The sequence below is a fragment of the Bidens hawaiensis genome, unplaced genomic scaffold, assembly GCF_021521415.1.
Source record: "Bidens hawaiensis isolate Kalapana, Puna unplaced genomic scaffold, B.hawaiensis_p1.1 tig00018033_1, whole genome shotgun sequence".
NCBI classification, from domain to species: Eukaryota; Viridiplantae; Streptophyta; class Magnoliopsida; order Asterales; family Asteraceae; genus Bidens; species Bidens hawaiensis.
The window spans coordinates 4,450-29,278 of record NW_027492722.1 but is presented as its reverse complement, the minus strand read 5'-3'; the positions used below and the strand labels follow the sequence as shown (position 1 = coordinate 29,278).

The 24,829-nt window shown below is 33.7% G+C and overlaps 1 protein-coding gene across 1 annotated transcript; it reads left to right on the top strand.

The window, feature by feature from the left end:
* Positions 1 to 8,272: 8,272 nt before the first annotated feature.
* On the top strand, positions 8,273 to 11,329 carry LOC143555257 (protein CUP-SHAPED COTYLEDON 2-like). Its single transcript, XM_077044840.1, has 3 exons — positions 8,273 to 8,457; positions 9,638 to 9,909; positions 10,745 to 11,329. Exons 1-3 carry the CDS (start codon positions 8,283 to 8,285, stop codon positions 11,327 to 11,329), a joined length of 1,032 nt encoding a protein of 343 aa, XP_076900955.1. The 5' UTR covers positions 8,273 to 8,282.
* Positions 11,330 to 24,829: the final 13,500 nt, after the last annotated feature.

The window sequence follows — 24,829 nt, the reverse complement described above, 5'->3', positions numbered from 1 at the left end:
TGGAATTAACCTATTCAAGGGTTATGAAAATAGGGAGTGTTTGGTTTGTTAATATAAACAACGGAATGGAGTAAATGAGAAAATCAAATGGATTATTATCATTCTATTGTTAATTTGTTTACCCTATGAGAATGAAATGAATTATTACTTTATAATGTTTGATATGCGGGAAAAAACAAATAAATAGAACATATACAATTCAGTAAAAATTTGATAAAAATACCCCGTTGCTTCCGTTTCACATCAACCGGGAATATTCGGTGCCATATTTGATTTAATTAGATTAGAAATGTGTGATATAATGTAAATCAAGTGTAACCTTTGGAACAATTAATCTAACTCTTGATGAAACCTAAACCAGTAAGGCCAATTTTTGTGACTTGTGATATTAATATGACAAAACTCGTTAAATATATCATGGTCAAGAAAATAAAGTGGGCGAGAAATCCGGACACAAGACGAGAACTTCGATACGCGTTTAAGTTTAACGGGAAATATTCTAGAATGTTTTTTAGCTATAAATAGGACTTATGTTTGTCATTTATGTGTGTGTGTTTGTATGGTGTTTTCACCCACCCAAGGGGAGCTCACCTTGGGTGGGGTCGGTTCGTTTGTTTAATATATTAAATCTTTCAACCGATAACGAGATCGTTTCTATCTATATTATCGTTATATTATATTATGTTCAGTCGTTTGATTTACCGCACCCGTCTCGAGCAAAATTATCAAGAGCAAAGTCGTTCGTTGTCGGATCCGGTTTCGGGACCTACAATTGGTATAAGAGCGGGTCGAATCTTATGATTCAACTTTGTTTTTGATATTCGGGTTCTATTTCCACTATTACCCGAACCAAGACGTTAAAGGCCCGTTAAAGTTTTAAAATAAAGTAGGAAATAAGCGTGTTTGAAGCTTCTCCTTGTAGATCCGGATGTTCGGGATCTGCAAGTGCCAGATCCGGGCGTTTCGAGAACTGTTCCGTTGGCGACCTTACGGTTCTTCTCCGGTGACAATTCTAGAGGATGAAGATGTACATCAAACTCCGACATGAGTGTAGGTTATCTTTGTTTGTTGCGGGAGGTTGGATAGTGTGTCACCGATGGGTTAGTGATGGTGGCGGGTTGGTTATGGCGGCGTTTAATGGTGACTGCTCGGTTCTTGTTTTTCCGGCAATGGAGGCAGGTTGCCAAACCGCCATGTAGGTTCGATTAGCCGGAGCTCGTTTGACAAGCCACCTGATGTTGTAGAAGACGGCAATGGAATTTGAAAGGGCGGCGGCTATGGTAGTCGGGATATAATTTTCGGCGCCCAGTAACCGGTGAACGGTTTTCCGGCGCCAGTCACCGGTGGTCTCATGTGCGGCTGCTGCTAAAAATTGAAATTCTTTTTGTACCCTGTTATCAATTATAAAGGAAATGGGCTTGGGCTTTTGTTTTTAAAAGCTTAATTTAAGCCTAATGTGTTGGGCTGTTACTATGGGCTGCCCAAATTAACTGGTCAGCCTATTGCTTTCTTATTTGGGCTGTTGAGGTCGTTTTTGTTGATAATGTTCGGTTTGACCAAACTGAAGAAAGTCAAAATTTGTTCGGGTTTCGTCTTGTTTAACCGTGTTCAAAGCTTGTTATTTCTAAGGCGTTCGAGAAGTTGGATCCGAAAGGTGAACTTCGAACGAAATAATAAGTTTTCTTCGTTTGATCGATGAAGCTGGTAATTCAAGATTGATTTGTGGAAATTCGAGCTCATCTCATGCCTATATACAAGCGAGAACTACTTCAACATTAAATATAGGTGGGTCATACCTTGAGGGGGTGAATTGAAACGAAGAGGCTTCGATTTATCGGGTGACTTGTGAAGATACGAGACACGGTTTGACAAAGTTTTGATATCACAAGTCAAGGGGGTGATTGTAAGGCCAAAATGTGACTTGCGATATCAAAGTACGAAACCGGTTATATATTTATGGTCAAGATAATAATTAATGTCGGTGAGCAACATGAGATCTTCTAGAATGTTTGTTTAGCTATATATAGAGACTTGTTGTCTTTATTTTTGTGTGTGTGTTTTTGTAAGGTGAAATCACCCACCCAAGGGGAGCTCACCTTGGGTGGGGTCGGTTTATTCGTTAAATATTATAATCTTTCAACCGTTTACGAGGTCGTTCCTATATTTTATATTATCTTTATATTATGTTCGGTCGCATGATTTCACCGCACCCGTCTCCAGCGATTATCAAGAACAAAGCCGTTCATTGTCGGATCCGGTTTCGGGACCTATAATTGGTATCAAAGCGGGTTTGAATCAACCGATTCAACTTTGTTTTTGATATTCGGGTTCTATTTCCGCGATTACCCGAACCGAGACATTAAAGTTTTGGAAATAAAGTTTGGTGTTTGGAAATAAAAGTTTAAAGATTTGGGGAAATAAACGGATTGAAGTTCGTCTCGTGTTTTCAGATCTGGAATCTATGCCTGTTTAAAGTTGGCGATGAAACTTGTGATGAATGTTTATGGTGGTGTTCCAGTTACATATTTTCACCGGTGAAGATCGAACATGGCGGCTAGGGCTGATGAGACGCTGGTTCTTTCCGTGGTAGAGGTGCTCCAAGGGGGCGGTAGGTACGGCGGTGGCCGTGACGGCCGTTTCGATGGCGACCGGTTCAACGAAGGTCCACCGGAGCAAGTTGTAGGTTGAGGTTTCGTCGTTTGTTCATGCTTGTGATGGAGATGCAATGACGATGCTCACTAATGAGAAGATACCGTATTTTAATGCCCTGATTTATCGTCAGAACAAAATTTTGGTCTGATTCTTTTCGGTAAAAATGTTGGAAGGTATTGTAGCAACTTCATATTTAGTTGGAGATGATGGATCTGGGAGGTCACCTGCTTTTTCCAGCGAAGGGGGCCGGTCACCGGTGGTAATGATGGCGGCTGTTTACAGCTAGGGTTGTGATGAAGAACATCTCCAATGTTATGTTATGGGCATATGTTGCTAGTTGGGCCAAAAACCACTAAAGATGGGCTGCTGGGCCTAATGAATTCTTCTAGTTACATTCAATTTGGCCTGGTTCGTCATTGTCTAATCGTGTTCAAAACTTGTTATTTTTATATTATTTTCAATGCGTTTGAGAAGTTGGAACCAGGTGGTAAACTTTGAACAAATTGGATATGAATTTGGATTTAAAGAAGAAATAATAAATTTTGTCATTTGATCGATGAAACCGGTAATTCGATATTCATTTGTGGATATTCGAGCTCTTCTCAACCTGTATTGCTTAAGATCCGGGATGGATAAAGAAGCGATAATTTCTTCATGAATTAATTAGGTGGGTCATACTTTGAGGGGGTGAATTGAAATGAAGAGGCTTCGGTTTACCGGGTGATTTGTGAAGATGCGAGACACGGTTTGACAAAGTTGATATCACAAGTCAAGGGGGTGATTGTAAGGCCAATATTTGTGACTTGCGATATTAATATGACAAAACTCGTTAAATATATTATGGTCAAGAAAATAAAGTGGGCGAGAAATCCGGACACGAGATGAGAACTTCGACACGCGTTTAAGTTTAACGGGAAATATTCTAGAATGTTTTTTTAGCTATAAATAGGACTTATGTTTGTCATTTATGTGTGTGTTTCGTATGGTGTTTTCACCACCCAAGGGGAGCTCACCTTGGGCGGGGTCGGTTCGTTTGTTTAATATATTAAATCTTTCAACCGATAACTAGATCGTTTCTATCCATATTATCGTTATATTATATTATTCGGTCGTTTGACTTCACCGCACCCGTCTCAAGCGTTTATCAAGAGCAAAGCCGTTCGTTGTCGGATCCGGTTTCGGGACCTACAAAACCATTCTAATCTTTACAACCACTAAAGTGCTATATTATGTTTACTGTTTTCCAGCACATTTGCAATTATTTAAGCTTTACCTTCACAATCAACTCATTTGGGTTTTATTTTGTAATCAGAAATATCAAACTAACAATATTATCATGATGGTATACCCACACAATATATACTATGAGGTATTTAAGTTTATTTTATACATGGCATGATGACGTTTATCACAACTTCATCATGTTCATCTTCTTATCCTAAATAAATCTCCTAGGAAAAACTTTGTAGATTGAATGTGAATAAAAGACTTTGATCTTCATATAACTTAGAAAATATTACATAGTATGGGTTGAGTTAACGTACAATAATCGCTTAACGTATTTACGTACACGAATACGTTCAAGTTTTAAAAAAAACAAATATATTCAAGTCAAATTCCAAAACCTACAACGTTCAAGGTTGAAACCTAAAACGATCAAGCTTAAAACCTGATAGTTTCAAGGTTTAACCAATGATGCTCAAGTCAAAAATTGATTCGATTGAAAATCCATATGTGTTTGTTTGGATGAACTGATGATTAATTGGACACAGATTGATGATTTCGAGATCATGTGATGTGATTTCATTGATCAATTTCAAAAGGTTAACATGTCGCTTACCATTCTGATGATTGAGGCACGAATCGAACATATATCATAGAAACAGAAATTGATATGGAAAATAAATCGATTACCTAGAGAATTAGTTCAAGCTTGAACGACGATGATGAATTTCAACCCCAGGTGAGGAGACGACGACGATGATGAAGTTTAGAGCTGATGTGCTTTTGACATCGAAGGGTGTTGGTAGTCATGCGCGTAATGTACAATAAGAGATTATTGTATTGGATCTTTTATCTACAGAGTATACTGTTAATTAAAAGATTGCATCTATATATAGTTTATTAATAATATATAACACTTTACTAGGTTTTTATTATTTGTCACACATATATATGTGTGTGTATATAGAGAGATAAATATAAGAAAACATCATCAAATGTAGTCTCGTAATTACAATAGCAATATAATCAAACTCTAATAATATATTCCATAATATTTCTCTAATGATATCCGTTCTCTCCACCAAATCTTCCTTGAAGCACTAATCAACATTAGCAATATTTGATGTTGCATTTTTATGATAATAGTAGTTACTGATTTTGGAAAAAGGAACAAAAATGAATTTACCTTTGCATCTTTACTATTTCACTTTTATAGCCATTAATCCATGACAAGACAACTAGCATTAGATAAATAGTTATATAGTTTTCATATTTGAAGTGTTTGACAAGTAGCTTGTCATGCAGGACTCCATTTCATTACCAGCCCATGGTTCATGAGTGTTTCTTATAAGAGATAAATTAGACGTTCTTGTTGACAAGTGCCTTTCAAATACTTACACCTTGATTGATTCTTGTTTTATGTGTCGACAAAAGTCGTTGGTAAACGATTACCAGTAAGATGTTTCCATGAAAGCGTGTCGCTAGTTACGCACGTGTACCCTTTTTGCCCAAATAAACAAGCAACGTATTTATTTATACAAATAACTAGATGATGATCTCAACATGGTTTCTTGTATGACTAAAACATGTATATGTACATGCATACAACATGCATGACCAAATGATTCTTGCACTTTGAGAGACAATGGTCTTCAAACTGACCATCATCTCATCTCAAAAAAATAAGTCATTACTGTTTTCATTGGTATGCTGTCAATTGCCTGTCTCTTTTAGTGTGGCATTATTGAGACTGCTATTCTGAATTTTTTTCCAAGACTATATTAAGAAAGACTACTGACCTATATATCTTATGTAATCGGTTCAGCTTCAATAGGCAATGCACATACGACATCGAATAAAATAATCTAGAATGAGATATAATATTTGATCAAAAAGTCTTGCCACACTGAAGTTCAAACAAGAGACGTCGATACAGTTGCCCAACTTTTCCAAAATTTATTTATGGCGATGCATAGAAGAACACTATAGCGTATATGTCACTGCTACAAAAATATAGAACACTATAAAGTACTACCACCAACATTGTACGCTTTGTCCACTGGGTGCTTACAAATTTGTTTTTGGTTGTTCAAGTATATCCGACCTCTTGTACTACCAAATTACCAATATTGTCTGCTTTGTTCACAAGAAGCTCACGGATTTTGACGCGAAAAAAAAAGCGAGATGAGTGCTAGATACGATCTAGTATAAAATCCCAATTAAGAGAACTTGTGTACGTTAAAATATCAAAAGTTGTCCTAAAAATTCAAGAGATCATTTTTATATAACTCAACGGTCAACCAGCATACACATTAAAAATGGGCAAAGTAACTGACATAATAACTAGAAATATACATGATTTCTTTTTGGTTGTCAGAGTGTAGACTGTCAAAGAAGTCACCGATCCTAGCTAGTATTACTTCCACTCGAGCATGCATGCTTAATTGTGGAGTTGTCCTCTTATCCATAACCATTTTCGCCCAAAACGTGTTGGTGATGGCAAGACATACATTCCTAATTATGAACTTAAAATCTCTTATGCCCACGACTCATTTGAGATTTAACTATGATACAACCAAATCGTAGAACGTCAAAATTACAATTTGTCAACACATTTAAGTGTGAAATTCTAATTACTCATGCGTTCTCTGGATTTTTAAGTGTGAAGAATTAGATTTAACTTGTCATAGATATGTTTCTTTAGGCATGTTCACATTTTCAAGTGAGAATATCTAAAAAAATTGTGTAGAATTAATCCTCGAGTGCAGATTATGAGGCAGGTAAGAGTGATTAAGACTTGTTTCTAGATTAATAAATTATTTCGAAGTGTAGGACAAGTAAAGAAAAGACTCTGAGTGACTGATGCAGATATGTCTCTAATGATATTATAATAAAACCTCTTTATGCTCATAAATCTTTCCATAATCGTTACTGATCCACTTCTAGAAAGAGATTACTGCACTAATGCAACAAGGACCTATGAACAATCAATATATGTATATGTTTATAACATGTCACCATTCTGTGACAAAACAATTTAGTTCTCCTTAAGTGTTATGAGGAAGAAAAATTCTAGTCTCTTGTATATAATTGAAATTTCCCACGTTTGATAATTTCACCTAACAAATCAGTGATATCATCCGAACATAACAACAATTCATCATTGATGTTCAAACGTTTCCTGAAAAGTTCCACACAAACCTCAATTTGAATCTCCCGAGTTGATGTCTCTTGATCCCAACGCTACCCTCGTCGAAATTCTATCTAATAATAACCTCCAAATTTTATAAGACGCAATAAAATATCTAATAATTTATGTATTGATATTTCCCATCCCGTGTGGTACATGAGTTATAAGCTAGTTTATGTCTATACATAAAACACATACAATACTATACATAGATTCAATTACAAAGATATAAAAATACGTAGTAAAAATATTATATACTATAAATAACATTATTTATGTACAATATACATAATTACATAATTGTATGTTTAAGTACTTGATAATTACCATCACACAAAATTTACCATCTTGGTATGTGTTATCTCATTCAAATAAAAAACATCATGTTTAATTTACATTTAACCATTAACATACTCAGCGTGACACCATATAAGATCATATATATATTATTTGCAACGTTTGTTATAAGTATTTGTGTCTTGTACGTACATATAGATCTAACACATGTATTTGCACGCCCATAATACAAACTGTTCATATATGACCTTCTAGGAGGGAAAATATAACAAAACCAGTCATGGAACTACTAGTTCTTAGTTACTTGATCTATATTTCTAGGAAGGCCTGCAAAATAAAAAAACGTATAGTATCATTTTTTATCTGCAAAAGAACGTTATAGTTTTGCCACAAGAGTGCAAAGTTTCATTGCAGCAAGTTAAGAATTACCAACTAAAAATAGAAAATTGGAACTTCATTGCCTTTTAGACCTTCACTTTTGAAAAGGACAAACTGAAACATTGGTTTTATTTATTTGTGACAAAAAAATAACTTCAAAATTCTAAGTTTTGGTACAAGAATGTATGTGAAGACTAGCGTACGTTGTATACGACTTTAGAGTTCAGACGATGCACGAAAACGTATATCTTAAGATCTAGAGTAGGTGAGAGGTTCTTAGAACCAACCTAGGTCATCCTCTTTCTTTTTTAAAATTGTAAGTTAGAAGTTATATATAGTCCAGACATGTTGGCAAGAAATCTTCAAACTACCTACCAAACCTTATCACTGAGTTCCCATAAACACTAACACCTTCCCTTTCCTTTCACCTCTTTTGATCAAAGTGATGGTATAGTTAATTAATTAGGACACAGAGAGAGAGAGGCTAAAGGTAGTTTAAAAAGTTAGATAACTATATTATATATAGGAAAGGTAGTAAAATATGGAGGGAGAAGCGAAAAAAGATACAGAAACACTTCCTCCAGGGTTTCGATTTCATCCTACCGATGAAGAACTCATCACTTCTTATCTTATAAACAAGATATCCGATTCGAGTTTTGCTGCAGGGGTGATTACTGATGTTGATCTCAACAAATGTGAGCCTTGGGATCTTCCTGGTATGTGCTTATATATATAGCTCTTCTCTCTACAACAACTAGCTTCAAATCTTTTGCTTAACTTAATTCTACTATAGTGTTCCATGTAAGACCAATAAATCACTAACCAAATCAACTTTTCCCTTTAAAACTCTATATTCAGAAAAATGAAATCTAGGGTTTTGTTTTCATGATTTTTTTTTTCTTTCTTTTGTGTGTGTGTGTGTGATTATATATAGCAAGTAAAGTTGATATTCAAGATTTCATTTTTGCAGCAAGAGCTAATTTCATTTCTCTCTAAATTTTTTTATAACTATTATATATAGTGATGAGCTTTTTATGTATAGTTCTTCATTTCTTAGATTGTGTAACTAGCTAGCTGATAATTTCTTATTCTTATTCTACTTCTTTTTGCCCTCTTATGGCTATAATCATCACTATCTTAGTTATCACCCATTAATTTCAAAACAAAGTGGCAAAGAGGGAATTATATTACCATCTAGGGATCACTTCTTACATTTAAATCTATCATCATATATCATTAGTTAAACTGATATATCATATATAGAAGGCCATGAGTTTAAACCCTATATGGTACACAAATTTAGTCGTTTAAAAAAAAATTGATGATTGAAAAAAAATAAAATAGGTTTACAAATACAAAAACAAAATTAAGAAGAAATTCTTCTTAGCTATTATCTGGAATTTATCATCTTGATATTGGCATTTTATATTTTACCATAATAACAATTTAATTTATTCTTCTAAATGCAGTTGGATTTTGGATGACCATAACGCAAAAGGATTAATATTTCCAAGAGAAAAATCACTATTAGTTGCATACTAAAATAATCACAATTGGTAGAAAATATATGAATCTCAAAGAAGCTTTACACTTCGTGCAAGTTAATATTAGTTTTTCTCAACAAACCAATAGAAAACCACTCATTGAGTAAATATGCATGATAATCTACTCTCACACTCAAAACATCATCAAATTTTGCTAACTTGAAGACTTTTCGTGACCATATCTCACCATGCTAAGTATTATTTCAACCTTTTAATTTTAAGAATAATTAAACATTCAAAAAAGTATTTTAAGATTAATAATTGTTAAGGTTATAACATCTAGGCACACACGTATATATATTAAACACGCAACACACATATATTTAACGTTGCGGGAACAAATTTGAAACAGGAAAGGCAAAAATGGGTGAAAAAGAATGGTATTTCTTCAGCCTACGAGATAGAAAATACCCAACCGGAGTGAGAACAAATCGAGCCACCAATACTGGATATTGGAAGACCACTGGGAAAGACAAAGAGATCTTCAATGGTGCTACCTCGGAGATTGTTGGTATGAAGAAGACTTTAGTTTTTTATCGAGGGAGAGCCCCTCGTGGGGAGAAAACCAACTGGGTGATGCATGAGTATCAGGTTCATGCCAAATCTGCATTTCGGGCTTCCAAGGTACCTTAGCTATCTAGGGTTGCACTTAATATATGTTAATTAGTCCAACAAGATGAGCCTTTAAAGATTGTTTCAAAACCATAACAGGTATATGTTTGATTAAAATCACGCATATTCACGATATGAAAATCTATTATTTTTCTTTTACAAACAAATAATGTTTTTATATGAACTAATTTTATTTTATAAATCACTTTTTATACTAATCTATTTTTTTTACCAATAACTTTTTTATCTTAACTATTTATTTAATTGTTTTTACTTTACAAATTATAGTGTTTATATATTGATAATTTTGTTTTACACAACTTTTTACACTAAATATTATTTTCTTTACAAATAGTGTCGTTATCTTAATTATTTTTATTTACGAATAATGTTTTATATTAACTATTTTTATTTTACTCGTAACTGTTTTAACAAATATCATGACTTTAAAATAAGTTTTAATCTTTTAATTTGTTATTAAAATTATTTTAATTAGCGGCAGCTGACGTGACCGTATGAGTTTGCTATAAAAGTGAGCTTGAAATCTCTTGCATCAAAATACAAGTGTCAAGCACTGTTTAAACTAAATTTAAGAAGTCAAGGTTATTATATCAATTTGTATGGTCAACACGATCACTCTTGAGATTTTCCCAATTTTCTTTGTGTTGATTTGGGAGAGATCCATACATATTACATGATCAATATATGCCTATATGCAAATTAACCAACAAACATATAGATGTTTACTTCATTTTTTTCTAGTTATGTAAATTCTTCACAACAAAGAAATGGTAGCATATGCTACTATTCTAAGACTTTCTCGTATTTTTCGGTTGTGTTTATGCAGGATGAGTGGGTTGTATGTCGGGTGTTCCAAAAGACCGCTGGAGGCAAGAAGTATCCTTTGTCCAGCCATTCGCGAGTCATGATTAATCCCTACAACCTTGAGATCGGTCATGCTTCAGGGATGCAGGTGCCTTCCCAAATGATGCCATCAGATCCGAGTTATCAATTCCCATACGGGTTAGGGAGAAGTTATAGCATGACCAATCCGGATCATATTGCTGAGTTTTCTAGGGGTAATTTTAGAGGCAGCACTAGTATGCCTCTTAACCAAAATCAGTTAAACTATCCTAACGGAGATGGAGGCGAACTCTTTACTATTTCCGGGTTGAATCTAAACCTAAGAGGATCAACTTCAACACAAATGAGGCCAATGTTGGCACAACCACCACCATCAGGAGTAACACCACCACAACCGCAAGAAGACGTAGGTTCCTCGATGCTCATAAGTAACCGTGGACTTGGAAATGTGGAGCCCATGGGCTATGATCATGGGGATATGAGTACCAACGGAGACGGGCTTGTTAACAATAGGTTCATGACAATGGACCAGTGTGCTGACCTTGATAATTATTGGGCTCCCTATTGACTGACTGTTCATAGTTGAAGGATGCATGATGCTCTCAATCTCTTAGCTTTTTGGGATTGAGAGTGCATCATTATCCAAGGTCAGTTGAATGGGCATAGAACCATCAAATGGATGAGTTCAATTCCTTAAGATTTACTGGCCTCTCTATTGAACATGATATATAGGGTAATTAAGTTATCTTATGTTAGTTTCATGTAGTTTTTGGTGTTTTTGCTTTTGTTACAAGTTGTGCTAGACTTATCTATATAATGTCATCTACAGACCATCACATAAATAGGTTTGTGGGGGAGAGCCACATATATATGTAAGGATAACTGCCTCCCAATCCTTTCTTCATATCCTGCAACTGTGAAATATATGAATTTATGTTATATGTTTTTAGTTGTTTAGTACACGGTGGAGTTTATTTTAAATTTATTATTTGTGCCATGTATATTCATTACTTGATTTGGACTTATGAGCTTATTGACTCATTAGCATCTTGGGTTTGCATTTTGTTCTTTATATATTGATTCAATCTTTAACCATCTTAAATGGTATCAAAACCCTTAGGTTCTAGTTAACGTCTTCCCTGCACAATACCAAAAAAAAAATAAATAAATAAATAAATAAAAACAATAGTCGCCACCTGGTCCCATCTCCATTTTCCTTTACTTTTCTATTTTCTAGTACAAAAATGGCTAATTTCTGAGCGGTAAAATGCTGATTTTAAGCGGTTTTAGAACCGCCCAAACTGATGTCGCTGGAAATATGAGGTGCCTATTTTCAGCGGTTCAGAAACCGCCCAAATTAGAACATACACCGCCCAAAAAAGAACCATAACTAATACTAAGTTTGACCGCCCAAATTCATTGTGACCGCCCAAAAACCTAAGTCAACAACTGCCCAAAATCCCAATTTATTAATCCCAATCTAATAAATATCAAGAATAATAAATAGTACAAAGTTAAAAGTCCAATTGTATTCAAAAAATTATATAATTGTAGAAGATAAAAATAATAATCAAAACTAACATCTGGCACCAATGTAGCATGCTAGCATCAAGACACCCATTCGCTAAAAATGCAACATCGCCTCATATTCAACATGGTCATTTAGTATACCGAACTCGGTCTCTGTCTCGGGGTACATCCCCTTAGGCACATTAACCTGAACGCTCATCTCGTCAGCAAAGTGATGCGTTAATCGTGAAGTCAACGATTTAACAACTTTGGTGCAGTTTGTATGTCTTCTTGGAGCTTTGACAACTTTGGTGGAGGAGGTTGTTTGACAAAAACTTCATTGGAAAACTATATTAACAAACAAAAACTACATTATTAACAAACATTTTTCATAACTATGGTACTAAAATATATATAAAATATAACATATTTGAGTTGTTAATTACCATAATATCTAGTTCTTTTAGAGCATCAGCGTCATGTTGGGTGGAAAAAGATGCACCCGAAACAAACTACATTAATTAAAAAACAAAGATAATTAGTGCATTGGTTCTTAAATATATATATATAGAGAAATAAGACTTTGAGTTGTTGATTACCACATCCTCAAAATTTTCAAAGGTCGTCGAATCAATTTGATGATAAGTTATGTTTTGTTCATCGACTTGACCAAACTACAAAAACAAACGAAATTGTAATTATATAAATAAAATAATATTATTATATATCACCTGGCCCCAAGTTAATCGACCTCCAACCTGTGGTATATAACATGGGACGTCGTCTGCTGAACGTGTCATGGGTTCGTTCCGGGAAGTTTCATATGTGCTCGGGAGCTACAATTAATAAAACATATATATTAGAAGCCTTGTTAAATAAATAAATATATACGTAATTCGTACATTAATTACCTTTATGGCAAAACATGGCCACTGGACAAAAGATCCACATGCTTTACCTAAGTTTGTAATCTCATTGTAGCATGAAACTTTAGGGAGAGGTGTGCTCTTGAAATTTAGATCGATGCTATCGACTTTGACTTTCAAATAGCCCTCGTCCATCTTTTCCCCATTTAAAGTCCTATCCACAGTAGGATACACAAGCCCTGTACCGACTATTTTTTCTTCACAAGAAGGGTACGGGAATAACAACTCACAAGAAGTACACTTCTACAAAATGATATAACATTTTTAGTAACAAATGATATATATAAAACATAACATATTAGCATATATAGTATAAATATAATTACCTCGATTAGTGGGCAATAGATATGAGATCCACCGGACGTGTCACTCGCGCCACAAATACTAGGGCTCGGGTCCACCACCCTATAACTTGTGATAGGCAAGTTATTTTGTTTTTGTTGTCTACTACCTTGAAAGAAGCCTCCATGAACCTTTGATGGTGTTGTAATCAAGATATTTTAAAAAGTAATCAATATGCATACAAGTATTAACTCGATAAACACAAAATATATATATATATATATATATATATATATATATATATATATATATATATTACCTATTATATTAGAAGTCGTACGTGAACGCCCTCCATGCTCAGGTCCTAATAATCTAGTTAGTGGATCCTCCTTTCCAGAAAAATAACTACCATCTTCAATCATTTCTTTTTCAAATTTAGCATGTAGAATATATACATCCATTTCAGCCTTACTAGAATATATATAATTAATTAATAATTATATATATATATGTGTGTGTATACACACACACTCACTAGATAAGCAGATGATGTCCTCGTTGTTCTTCAAGTTCATACGTGTCGTTTAGTTTGTCTCTTTTTGCTTTACTCGCGATCCACTTTTTTGAGCACTTGTCTTGAATATTTTGAAGACATGAATACTTTGGTAAAAGTTTAGACCATGTTGATTCAACGTCTAAATTCGCAAACCCAATGCGTCCTAAGCAATTAGAAGTTGGGTTCGCATTCGCACTTGTCGTTGCCTTTTCACTTTTTTTCTTCGCATAAATAAACAAATTATTATTAATTGTTATAAATATATAACATTAGTATATAATAATAATAATATATTAACACGTACCAAAAATTCCGGGGTACTCCTTTCGATAACGAAGTGTTCCCAATGTTCTTCTTCAAGATTTGGATACGTATTGAAAGATTCTTTTTGCTTCCTTACATACTCTATTGTAAGATAATTTCGCCAATCTGTATGTTTTTTTCTTGCTTTTCTAAGCATCAAATTTTAGGAGCGTCACTTTTAATATTCCAAGTTGTCTAAATATTTATAAAACAAAAAAGTTAACATATTATAATTCATGTTTCTAATAAATTATAAATTATAAAACAATAATATAATACCTTAATATCCATCCATAACTCTTCCCATTTGTGATTTTCAAATTTATCAGTTGGAATATGGTAAGAAAAGTTGGCCTTTAAATACACTCCGAACCATGTTGTGAAATCATTGACGTTTTTCCCAACTGCTTGCATATCACTGTTTAATTCAATTGTGTAATCACAATCTTTCTTTGAAAAGGTAGCAGCCTTACGTTTCCTACGTTTTACACACTAAACAGCAAAAAAACCCAAATTAACAAAACAAACTATACATACTTACAGGCGAACTAGCTAGAATAAACACTTAAAACAGGAAATTCATATGTTTACAAATACTGGTTTCCACATGTACACACTCAAGAACACGGAATCATAATCACCCAAACTTAGATTAGGAGAAACCATAACCTTTTATAACTCAAAATTGCCCAATATTTGTAATAAAACACTATAAGATCCACAACCTAAATTCCTGAACCAATGCTGAATTTCTTTCATAATTTTACACAAAATTAGAGAATAATGAAGATTAAAGAAGAAAAGTTAGGGTTACCCGTGACCTGTGTCTTCGCAATGGAGGACAGAAGTTTTTTTAGATGGTGAGTTAGGATTGTATTTGAACCTGCAGGCGCGAGAGGATGAAAAGTTGTGGTGGGTTAAGGCTTGCATTGGACGGTTGATTATATTTGACAGTTCAAAGAAAAGATAAGTTAGTGGGCACTTTGATCTTGAATCAGTGTTTATTTTTATTTTTTGTTTAGTTAATTTGGTATCATCTGTCAAAAAAAATAAACGGTGGAGGTATATATATATATTCTTTGAGTTTATTTTAAACATTATCTTAGCTAAATGGTTAAATTTTTTTTTAGTTTTTACCAGTACACCAGTTTTGCGTTGCGCGTCGAATTTGTTCGGTAAAACCTGAGCATTGCAGTAGGGAGTGAATGTGAATTCTGTTTACATTAACTACGTTCGTTACAGTAGGGATGATATCAGTAGCGTACCGGTACCGAAATCTTAGGTTCGGTACCGGTAGGACCGAAGGTAAAAAATTCGGAAAATACCGATACCAATACCGAAACTCAAAACTTTAGTACCGCTTCGGTACCGACGGTACCAAATCAGTACCGATACCAATTTTGGTACCTGTACCGGTACGCTATCGGTACCAATCGGTACCAATACATAATTTGCTCATCCCTACGTTACAGTGCCGAAAATATACCTAAAAATATCGTTAAATTAAGATGCTTAAAATAAAAAAAATGGCAGCAGTCATATAACGTCTTACAATTAAACAGAAATTCATAAATAATAATAATAATTGGCATAAAAATATTTGCCAGTTCGATCTCGTATGCTTGAGCCACATCCTTTACAACAAAAATGCATGTAATTCCTTATAGATCTTGAGCCATGTCTTGATTTCAAAATCCTGTATTTATTTAAAAACTAATTTGAGTTAATGACAACAATTTAAAAGTTAATAATACCAACAAAATTATATACCTACAAACCTTGATCATCTGACTTGACGGTGGATCAACATATATCCCATCGGTGTGGTCAGATCGTAAGTATGTAGCGACATCAGTTGGATTATCTAACGGTTGAACACCAACTAAAAATGGTGGTAGGTTTGTCAAAATGATCGTATTCTTCCTCGTCGACAACATTATCAACACCAAGGATACACTGTTTATCTTGCAATACAATGTGGTATCTCGGTTTGCTTAGGTCATTTACAAAGAACACTTGTATGCAATGTGAAGCGAGAATAAATGGTTCAGATGCGTAGCCATTTGTTGTAAGATTGACAAGTGTAAAGCCATATTTATCAACTTGAACACCTGTGTTGTTATTCACCCACTTACATTTTAACATAGGGATAGTGAAAGTCCTGTAATTCAGCTCCCATGTTTCTTGGATGACACCATAATAAGAGTCTTTGGCAATTTCTAACCTTGTATCACGATTCGTCCTATCGAATTTGTTTGTGGACGCTATTACTGTAACTCCACTATCCTGCATTGTACTTTTCTCATCTTGATCTTTTGTGTAAAATGTATACCCGTTAATGTTATACCCTTGGTAAGATTACTCTAGTTTCAGGACCTTGCCCCAGTGTTTTCACAATTGTATCATCGTCTAACTGACCATCATTTACCTTTTTTTCATCCATGAAGAAAACTCTTTGTTATGCTTAATTTCAAGCCACATTTTGTTCTTATTCGGGTGTGTTGATTGCAATAACTTCAAGTGTTCATTAACATACGGAGCAAGGCAAGTCATATGTTTTAGGACACAAAAATGTGCAAGTTCTAGACTCTCCTTACATGGGTTGAACATTTTCATTCCAACGCCTCCTCCCCCTTGAAGTTTATCAGAGTGACGAGATTGTGGCAAACCAATACTTTTGGCGCCTGGTGTGGTGAAAAGTGTGTATACAATATTAATAACCAAGTTTTACCGAATTCATCTAAAAACCACACAATCGGCAAGTGTACCGGTCGTTATGTAGCTAGCAAGTAAGAACGGATATCGAACCTAGGACACTATGGGTAAACTCTAATTATTAAACCTAATTAATAACGTATCTAGACTCTCTTTTGATTTTTATATATATATTTTTTCTTTTAATTAAACTAATAATACTTAACTAATTAAGAATTAAACTAAAAATGAACTTGAATAAAAATTAGACTTTAACCAAATGTGAGAAACGACTACCTAGGTAATGGAATCCTGCTAGTTAAATTAATAGTTAACGAACTTGACTTGGTTGAAAAACAATATCTAAAAAATATGACACTAAAGACCATTAAAATACGCTAGATCGCCTCCCGGCCTCACCAACGACACCCTAGAACTCTAATGACATGTGAAGCTTAATTGTTAAAGGTTTGGATCACCTCCCGGTCTCACCTTACCTAATAATACTATGGTACCCCTAAAATCCAAATCACCTCCCGGTCTCTTCGAATACAATATATTAATATAAAGGGGGTACTTTTAATTAATTTGAACACAACTTGTATCACAATAATCTAAAGGGACATAGGCTAACTCACTCCCGCGCAATTAGTACCCAAACCCGCAAAAGACAAAGATGACACAACACTAAATTGCCTCCCTGCCTCTCTAGAGATAGAATAATAAAATCTAATCCGCTCTCTATAATTACTCCTATGATTTTTTCGACCATAAATCGCAAACAAGTTGAAAACACAAAGTAGACAACCTAATCATGCATCTAACAATCACCAATGACTATCAAACACAAGTGGAATAATTATTAAAGCAAAAATTGGATTCAATTACGCATATATATCATGACCAAAATAATTAAAAACTTTACCATAACACTAAATCAACCAACGTCAAATAAAAATTCGTCAAACCATTAATATAACATAGTGCTCAACCAAAACCTAGATAATTTAAAGTTTTTAGCTACTCATAAGAAGATACGAAACAAAAATAAAATATATGTTGTAGAGCATAATTTTAAAAGAATATTAAAAAAATTGCCTGCGTTAGACTTTTTCTTTCTTTTTGTTCTTGACCGTGAACTTAAATCTTTCTTTTCTTTCTTCTTTTGGCTCACCCCACGTGAGGTGGGGTTTTCTTTCTAGATTCACAGCCGTTGACTTCTATCACTCCTACAATTAATTCCGTGCGGCCGCTGCTTCCTTCGTTTCTCCGATTTTTTGCTGGACGGCTTCTGTATATTGTCTTTTTTTTTTTTGGTTATCTTATAATAATAAATGTAGGGTTTATTTCAAAGCCTAAGCCCAGTATATTTTATGTAATACCCACATTAGTTTGTATGAGCCCATATTTAGATTTCTTAAGACACACGTGAACTTCACTTCTGAATTTCTCCATCTTACGCGTTGCTTTAAACTCTTTTTATTCTTTTTTTTTCTTTTTGAATCTTCACGTTGTCTCTAATCTGTAACAAACAAAAATAATTTTCTTTAGTCACCATTTTATTTGTTTACGACATATGCACATAATATCAAATGGTGAAATGCACACAAATTTTTAGACACCAAATCAACTTTATTATAACTTGTTTAATGTTTTCTCAATTGGTCTCAAATTTAGTAAAAATACTCTATATTAGCTTATAAACCTTTCAACCTTTAAATTTCAAATATGACCCTTTTAGGAGTAAAAATACATTAAAAACCAACTCAAAATAACTTAAAAGTGTAGGAAACATTTAATTGAATTATATATATTATAGAGCACATCAGCGCCTTCCAAATAGTCTGTACAGAACTCAATCACCTCATTAGAAGCGTATCCTATAACAATACTACCCTCAGGTCGATTACGATTTCTTACATAGGATTTTAAGACACCCATGTATCTTTCAAAAGGGTACATGTAACGCAAAAATACAGGACCACAAGCATTGATTCTCCAACAATATGAATCACCAGGTGAACCATAACATCAAAAAAGGACGGCGGGAGGTACTTCTTGTAACACCCCGGCTAAAGCGGAAACGCCTGAGTGTGACGTACGGATTGCTCAAACACACGTGACACTATTAGGTGACCATAATAACGTTATTTCATTTAAATCATCATGTAACACAAGTTTTGCAAGTAATACAAGGTGTAAAAAATAAATAAACAATGATAAGTTGTTCTTTGAATATCTTATAGGCATACTATGTGTCTTCTAACTTTCATCCTTGTATCTTTACACATGTAACATATGTATAAAATAAAGTCAGCTATGAACATAGCTGGTGAGAATCTCACAATTTGATATAATACGTAAAAATCATACAATTCCATGAAACTTGTGAAATGAGCACATAAGGGTTCTTTACACTCGATGCAACAGACCTAAGTGTAAAGAACAAACGAAGGTCCTTTCCACTTGGGGCTACCAACGTACTCGGATATGAGGTCCCTTTTTCACTCGATACAAATGGACCTAAGTGCAAAGGGGGGCGTATGATCATACTTATGACTCGATAAATCATTGAATAAATAGGATACATATGCTACCCCAAAACATTAAAACATTAAAAAGGGGTGGTGAGAAACTCACCTCGAAATCGAAGGCAAACTTGTAATAAAGCCGAAAGCACAATAACAAAACCAAAGCAACCGAATGTGTGTTAAAGAATCCGAACGAGCGATCCACACGAACTATAAATAAGTAAATGCGAGACTCAATCGATAATCTACGAGATGGTTTTATTGTATAACTTGTAATGAATATTTTATATTATTTTACATTCTTTGATTATAATATTACCATTTATGTTTAACGGAAAATTGATTATTAATATGATTTAAGTATAATAACGGCAGGAATATGAAGTTTACATGCTCGAAATACTTGAACTATTGTTTATAAGTCGTAAATATAATTATTTCATTGACGAAACGATTTTTAGAAAATTAAAGTTTACCTTACGATTTAGTAAACAATTTTTAAAAACGGCTTACGAAAACGGAAAACTTGGTTTTTAAGCTTAAAATGGTGAGATATATTTTATAGTTAATTTACATTATTTTTATTTAATTTAAAAGGGTTTTATAAATTTATTTTGATTTTTAATTGATCAAAAAGGTTAATTAATATTAATAACTGATATTAAATAATACCAAAAAAAAATAGTGTCTGACCCGGGTTTCGAACCCAGGTCCTTGTGTTACCAAGTCAAAGTGTTAACCAGTTGCTCTAGGTTTCATATTCGCTAAAGATATGGTATTTATTATTTAAATATATTAGCAGTTCAAGATATATATTATTTATTAATAAATAAAAAAAAGAAACAGTTTAATAGGGGTTGACCCGGGGTTTAGAACCCGGGTCTCGAGTGTAACGACCAACGATCTAACCAGTTGAACTATGATTGATATTCAGTTTAAACTTGAAAAAGGTTATATATATATATATATATATATATATATATATATATATATATATATATATATATATATATACAACATCTGGGTCATCTTCTTCACCTAAAACCCTAGTTTCAATTCAAGGTTTCTGTTACATGATTGATTAATTAGTGTTAGGGGTTTTATTTGTTTATCAAAAACTATTATAAAACACATAATAATTACCCGAAGTTGTGTTGTTGAGACGGAGAAAGGAGCCTCGCCGGAGCCGGTGCTTGACGGAGAATTACGGCCAAAATTAAAGAAAGTGAGAGGGAAAGAAAGGTGTGAACGAGTTGTAATGAAGCTTAGGTTCCTATTTATATTAGTTAGTGGAGCGTTTATGCGTCAATCATATTAATTTCATTTTCGGAAATTCCGGCATCCATTACGGAATGGGTTAGGTTGTTATAATGCAATAAAATAGTTGGTTATTGTTTAATATTGATGGCAAAACATTATTATACAAATAAATTGGATTAAAAACCGAGTTTTGAGGGTGTTTGGGATTTGCGCCGGCCGTTTGCCGGAAAAACGGGGGTAGGGATGGGGGTGGGGGTGGGGTTGGGTTATATTAATATAATAATATAATTTAAATATTATTTACAGTTTGCACCCCTGAAGTTCCAAGATTCTTTTAAATGGAAATTAACTCTCTTTTAAGTATTAAAGTTTATACTTTTAACCCACCCTAAACTTTATAATTAAATTATATAGTTTTCGGTTTTGGGTAATTTACACGTTTAACCCGCACAGCTCGATTAATTTAAGGCTCGGAAATTTATAAACAATTGTATAATGATATACTCAACGAACATTGAACATAAAAAATTTGAAATATTTTTCATATTATTATCCGAAAATTTGAAACGGGTCGAGTTTTCGGGTTTGAAAAGTAACAAATGTTACACTTCTCTAGTTCACAAAGCGTGATGATAATTTCATTTTGCCATGCATTCAATTCCTCGGGGTCAATACATTTTGAGTGAATCATGTTAAAAAACCAACAAAGTTTTGTGATGGTATGTTGTGTGCTCTCTGGTAGCAATCCACGGATTGCAATAGGAATTATATGTCTCATCAAAACATGACAATCATGAGACTTCATACCAAGCAGTTTATTGTCTTTCATGGACACCAACCTTTTAATGTTTGCAGAATAGCATGATGGAACTTTAATATCGTGTAAACATTTACAAAACTTTGTTTTCTCTGCCTTTGACATTGTATAACACGCGGGTGGAAGTAAAATGCGATTACCTTCATCAACAGGGGCAAGCTCTTTACGTATTCCCATTTCTTCCATGTTTTTACGGGCATAGATACCATCTTTTGTCTTTCTAGGAATGTCTAACAATAACCCGAGCAAGCTATCACATACATTTTTTTTGATATGCATAACATTTAGGCAATGCCTGACCTCTAAATCTCTCCAGTATGGTAAGTCCTAAAAGATCGACCTTTTTTTTCCAAATGGTTCCTTTCTTAAAACTAGTTCGTTTTCGTTTTCCCAAAACGGTATTTAGATTTTTAATTCTTGAATATGCATCAACTTTCTTCGGGATTCTTCCAGTCTCGGTATTTCCATTAAAGTCTTTCTTGTTATTTCGATAACTGTGACCAGTTGGGAGGAATCTTCGATGTCCCATGTATACCGTTTTCTAGAATGTTTTAAATACACCGAGCTTGTCTCGTCTTCACAAACAGGACAAGTTTTCTTACCTTTCGTAGTATATCCAGACAAATTACCGTATGCTGGGAAATCATTTATGGTGCAAAAAATCATAGCGCGTAATTCAAAATATTCCCTCTTAAAAGCATCATACACATTTGCACCAGAACTCCATAGAGTTTTTAGGTCATCAATCAAAGGGGACAAATAAACATCGACGTTATTACCAGGTTGTTCCGGACCCTGAATCAACAACGACATCATTATGTATTTTCGTTTCATGCGTAACCATGGTGGGAGATTGTAGATACAAAGAAGAACTGGCCACGTACTATGTTGACTACTCCCATGTCCAAAAGGATTGATTCCGTCAGAACTTAGCCGAAACCTTATGTTTCTAACTTCATTACCAAATTCTAGATATTTGCTATTAATATTTCTCCATTGAGGTGAATCTGCCACATGCCTTAATTTTCCATCATTTATACGCTCATCTGAATGCCATCGTAATAATTTTGCTTCTTTTTCGTTTGAAAATAATCGTTTTAATCTCGGTATAATTGGAAAATACCATAATAATTTAGCTGGTGGTCCATTTTTCTTCACATTATTATCATATTCACCGGTTTTACTTTCTCTCTTGTACCTTGATTTACCACAGTGAACACATTCATGACTATTCTCATACTCATTTCTATACAACATGAAATCATTCGGGTATGCATGTATTCTTTCAACTTCCAATCCCATTGGATTCATCATTTTTTTTGCTTGGTAAAATGAAATCGGTTACTCGTTACCTTTCAGAAGCAGGCCATGCAAAGCAACTAATAACTCTGTGAAACTTGTATTACTCCATCTGTTTTTCGCTTTCACGTTAAATAACTTCAAAACAGCTTCAAGTATTGAATTCTCAGAACCGTTAAATAATGGTTTTTCTGAATCTTCAAATAGATGTTGTAATGTCACGTTATCATTATCGCCAATATCATTCTCTAAATCCTTAAACATGTCATCTAAATTTTTATCATGTAAATTGTCATCATTTAAATTATTTTCACATTCGTCATCGTTTAAATTAACTGATGTCGTGGCACCATCAATTCGTGATTCCCCATGCTTATACCAACAAGTGTAATTAGACATACAACCATTTATAATCAAATGATGCTCTATATCATTAATACTTTCAAATCTCTGCAAAGTTTTACAAATCACACAAGGACACCAAATCATTTTAGAGCCAACATTCTTCCGATTAGATTCAGCAGCCTTAAGAAAAGTATAAACGCCTTTCATATATATTTCAGAAGGACGCCTACTTTTGTACATCCAATATTCTCTATATTCCATCTGAAAATAAAAAATAATGAAATAAGTTATATGCAATCTTTGTACAAGTCATTAATAGGTACCATAAGGCGGTGAACCCTAACCCACTTTTTGAATATTCTATCTCATATGCATACATTTTAACTTGTTGACTATTTAAGAAAAAATCGACAGCGTTTCCAACTCCCCAAGTTTGTAGATAAACCGCACACCCGAGGGAGTAGAAGAATCAAATGTCGATTTGTTCTTAAATAGTCAACAAGTTAAAATGTATACACGTCCTAATGAGATAGAATATTCAAAACGCAATCCCAACAGGGACAATCCAAATTTTATCTCTATTAGATAAATTTTGGACGGGTATACTCTACTAGGCAATCTTTTATACACACATATCATACATTCAAAATACACACACACACACACACACACACACACACACACACATATATATATATATATATATATATATATATATAGATTAATAATAAAGGTAATAAGCTAAAATTGTACGCACCTTTCTTGAGATAGAATAAAGATTTAACGAAGATAGAGTAAAGAATAGAAAAGACCAGGACTATTCAATATTCATCTACAAAAACAATAAAATATAATCAATTATTACATAAACAATATATTGTCGAATTATGAACAACAAACAAAATCAAAGTCTATATATATATTACATACCTACTATTAAATGAACTGTTATTATGAATCAGTATGCATCGATCGATCTAGCAGAAGACGAGATTTCTTTAGTTGGAAGAAAAAAATTGGAAAGAAGATGAGGTTTCTTTTATTATAAATTGTTATTATAATATTTTTGAAAGATACGTAACATATTTTTAGGAGGTTTGTTAATTATGAAGCAAATAATAAAAAAGAAAAAGAAAAAAAAATAGGAAAGAAGTGTTGACCGCCCAAAATGCTAAAGTTAGTTGGAAGAATAATTATTAAGTTGTTTTAGGCGGTTTGGTGAGAGAGAGAAATTAATCCACTACATGTTTTAAGCGGTTTAATGTAAGGACCGCCCAAAAGTTTAATGGACCGCCCAAAATAGTTTAGGTGAACCGCCCAAATAGACCATTTTAGTACTAGTGGTTTCGTTGAATAAAACTTCATCACCGGTTGAAGACTCAAGCCATTTATCCAAATATTTTTTTCTTAAGAAGTCTTTTAAGTCTCAACACCGCCACCACATGTTTTATGTTGTGGCAATTATATTTAAGCAATTATTTACATGTGTTATGGCAATTATTTTTACATGGGTAGAATTATATTTTTATCGACTAGTTATTCTCTT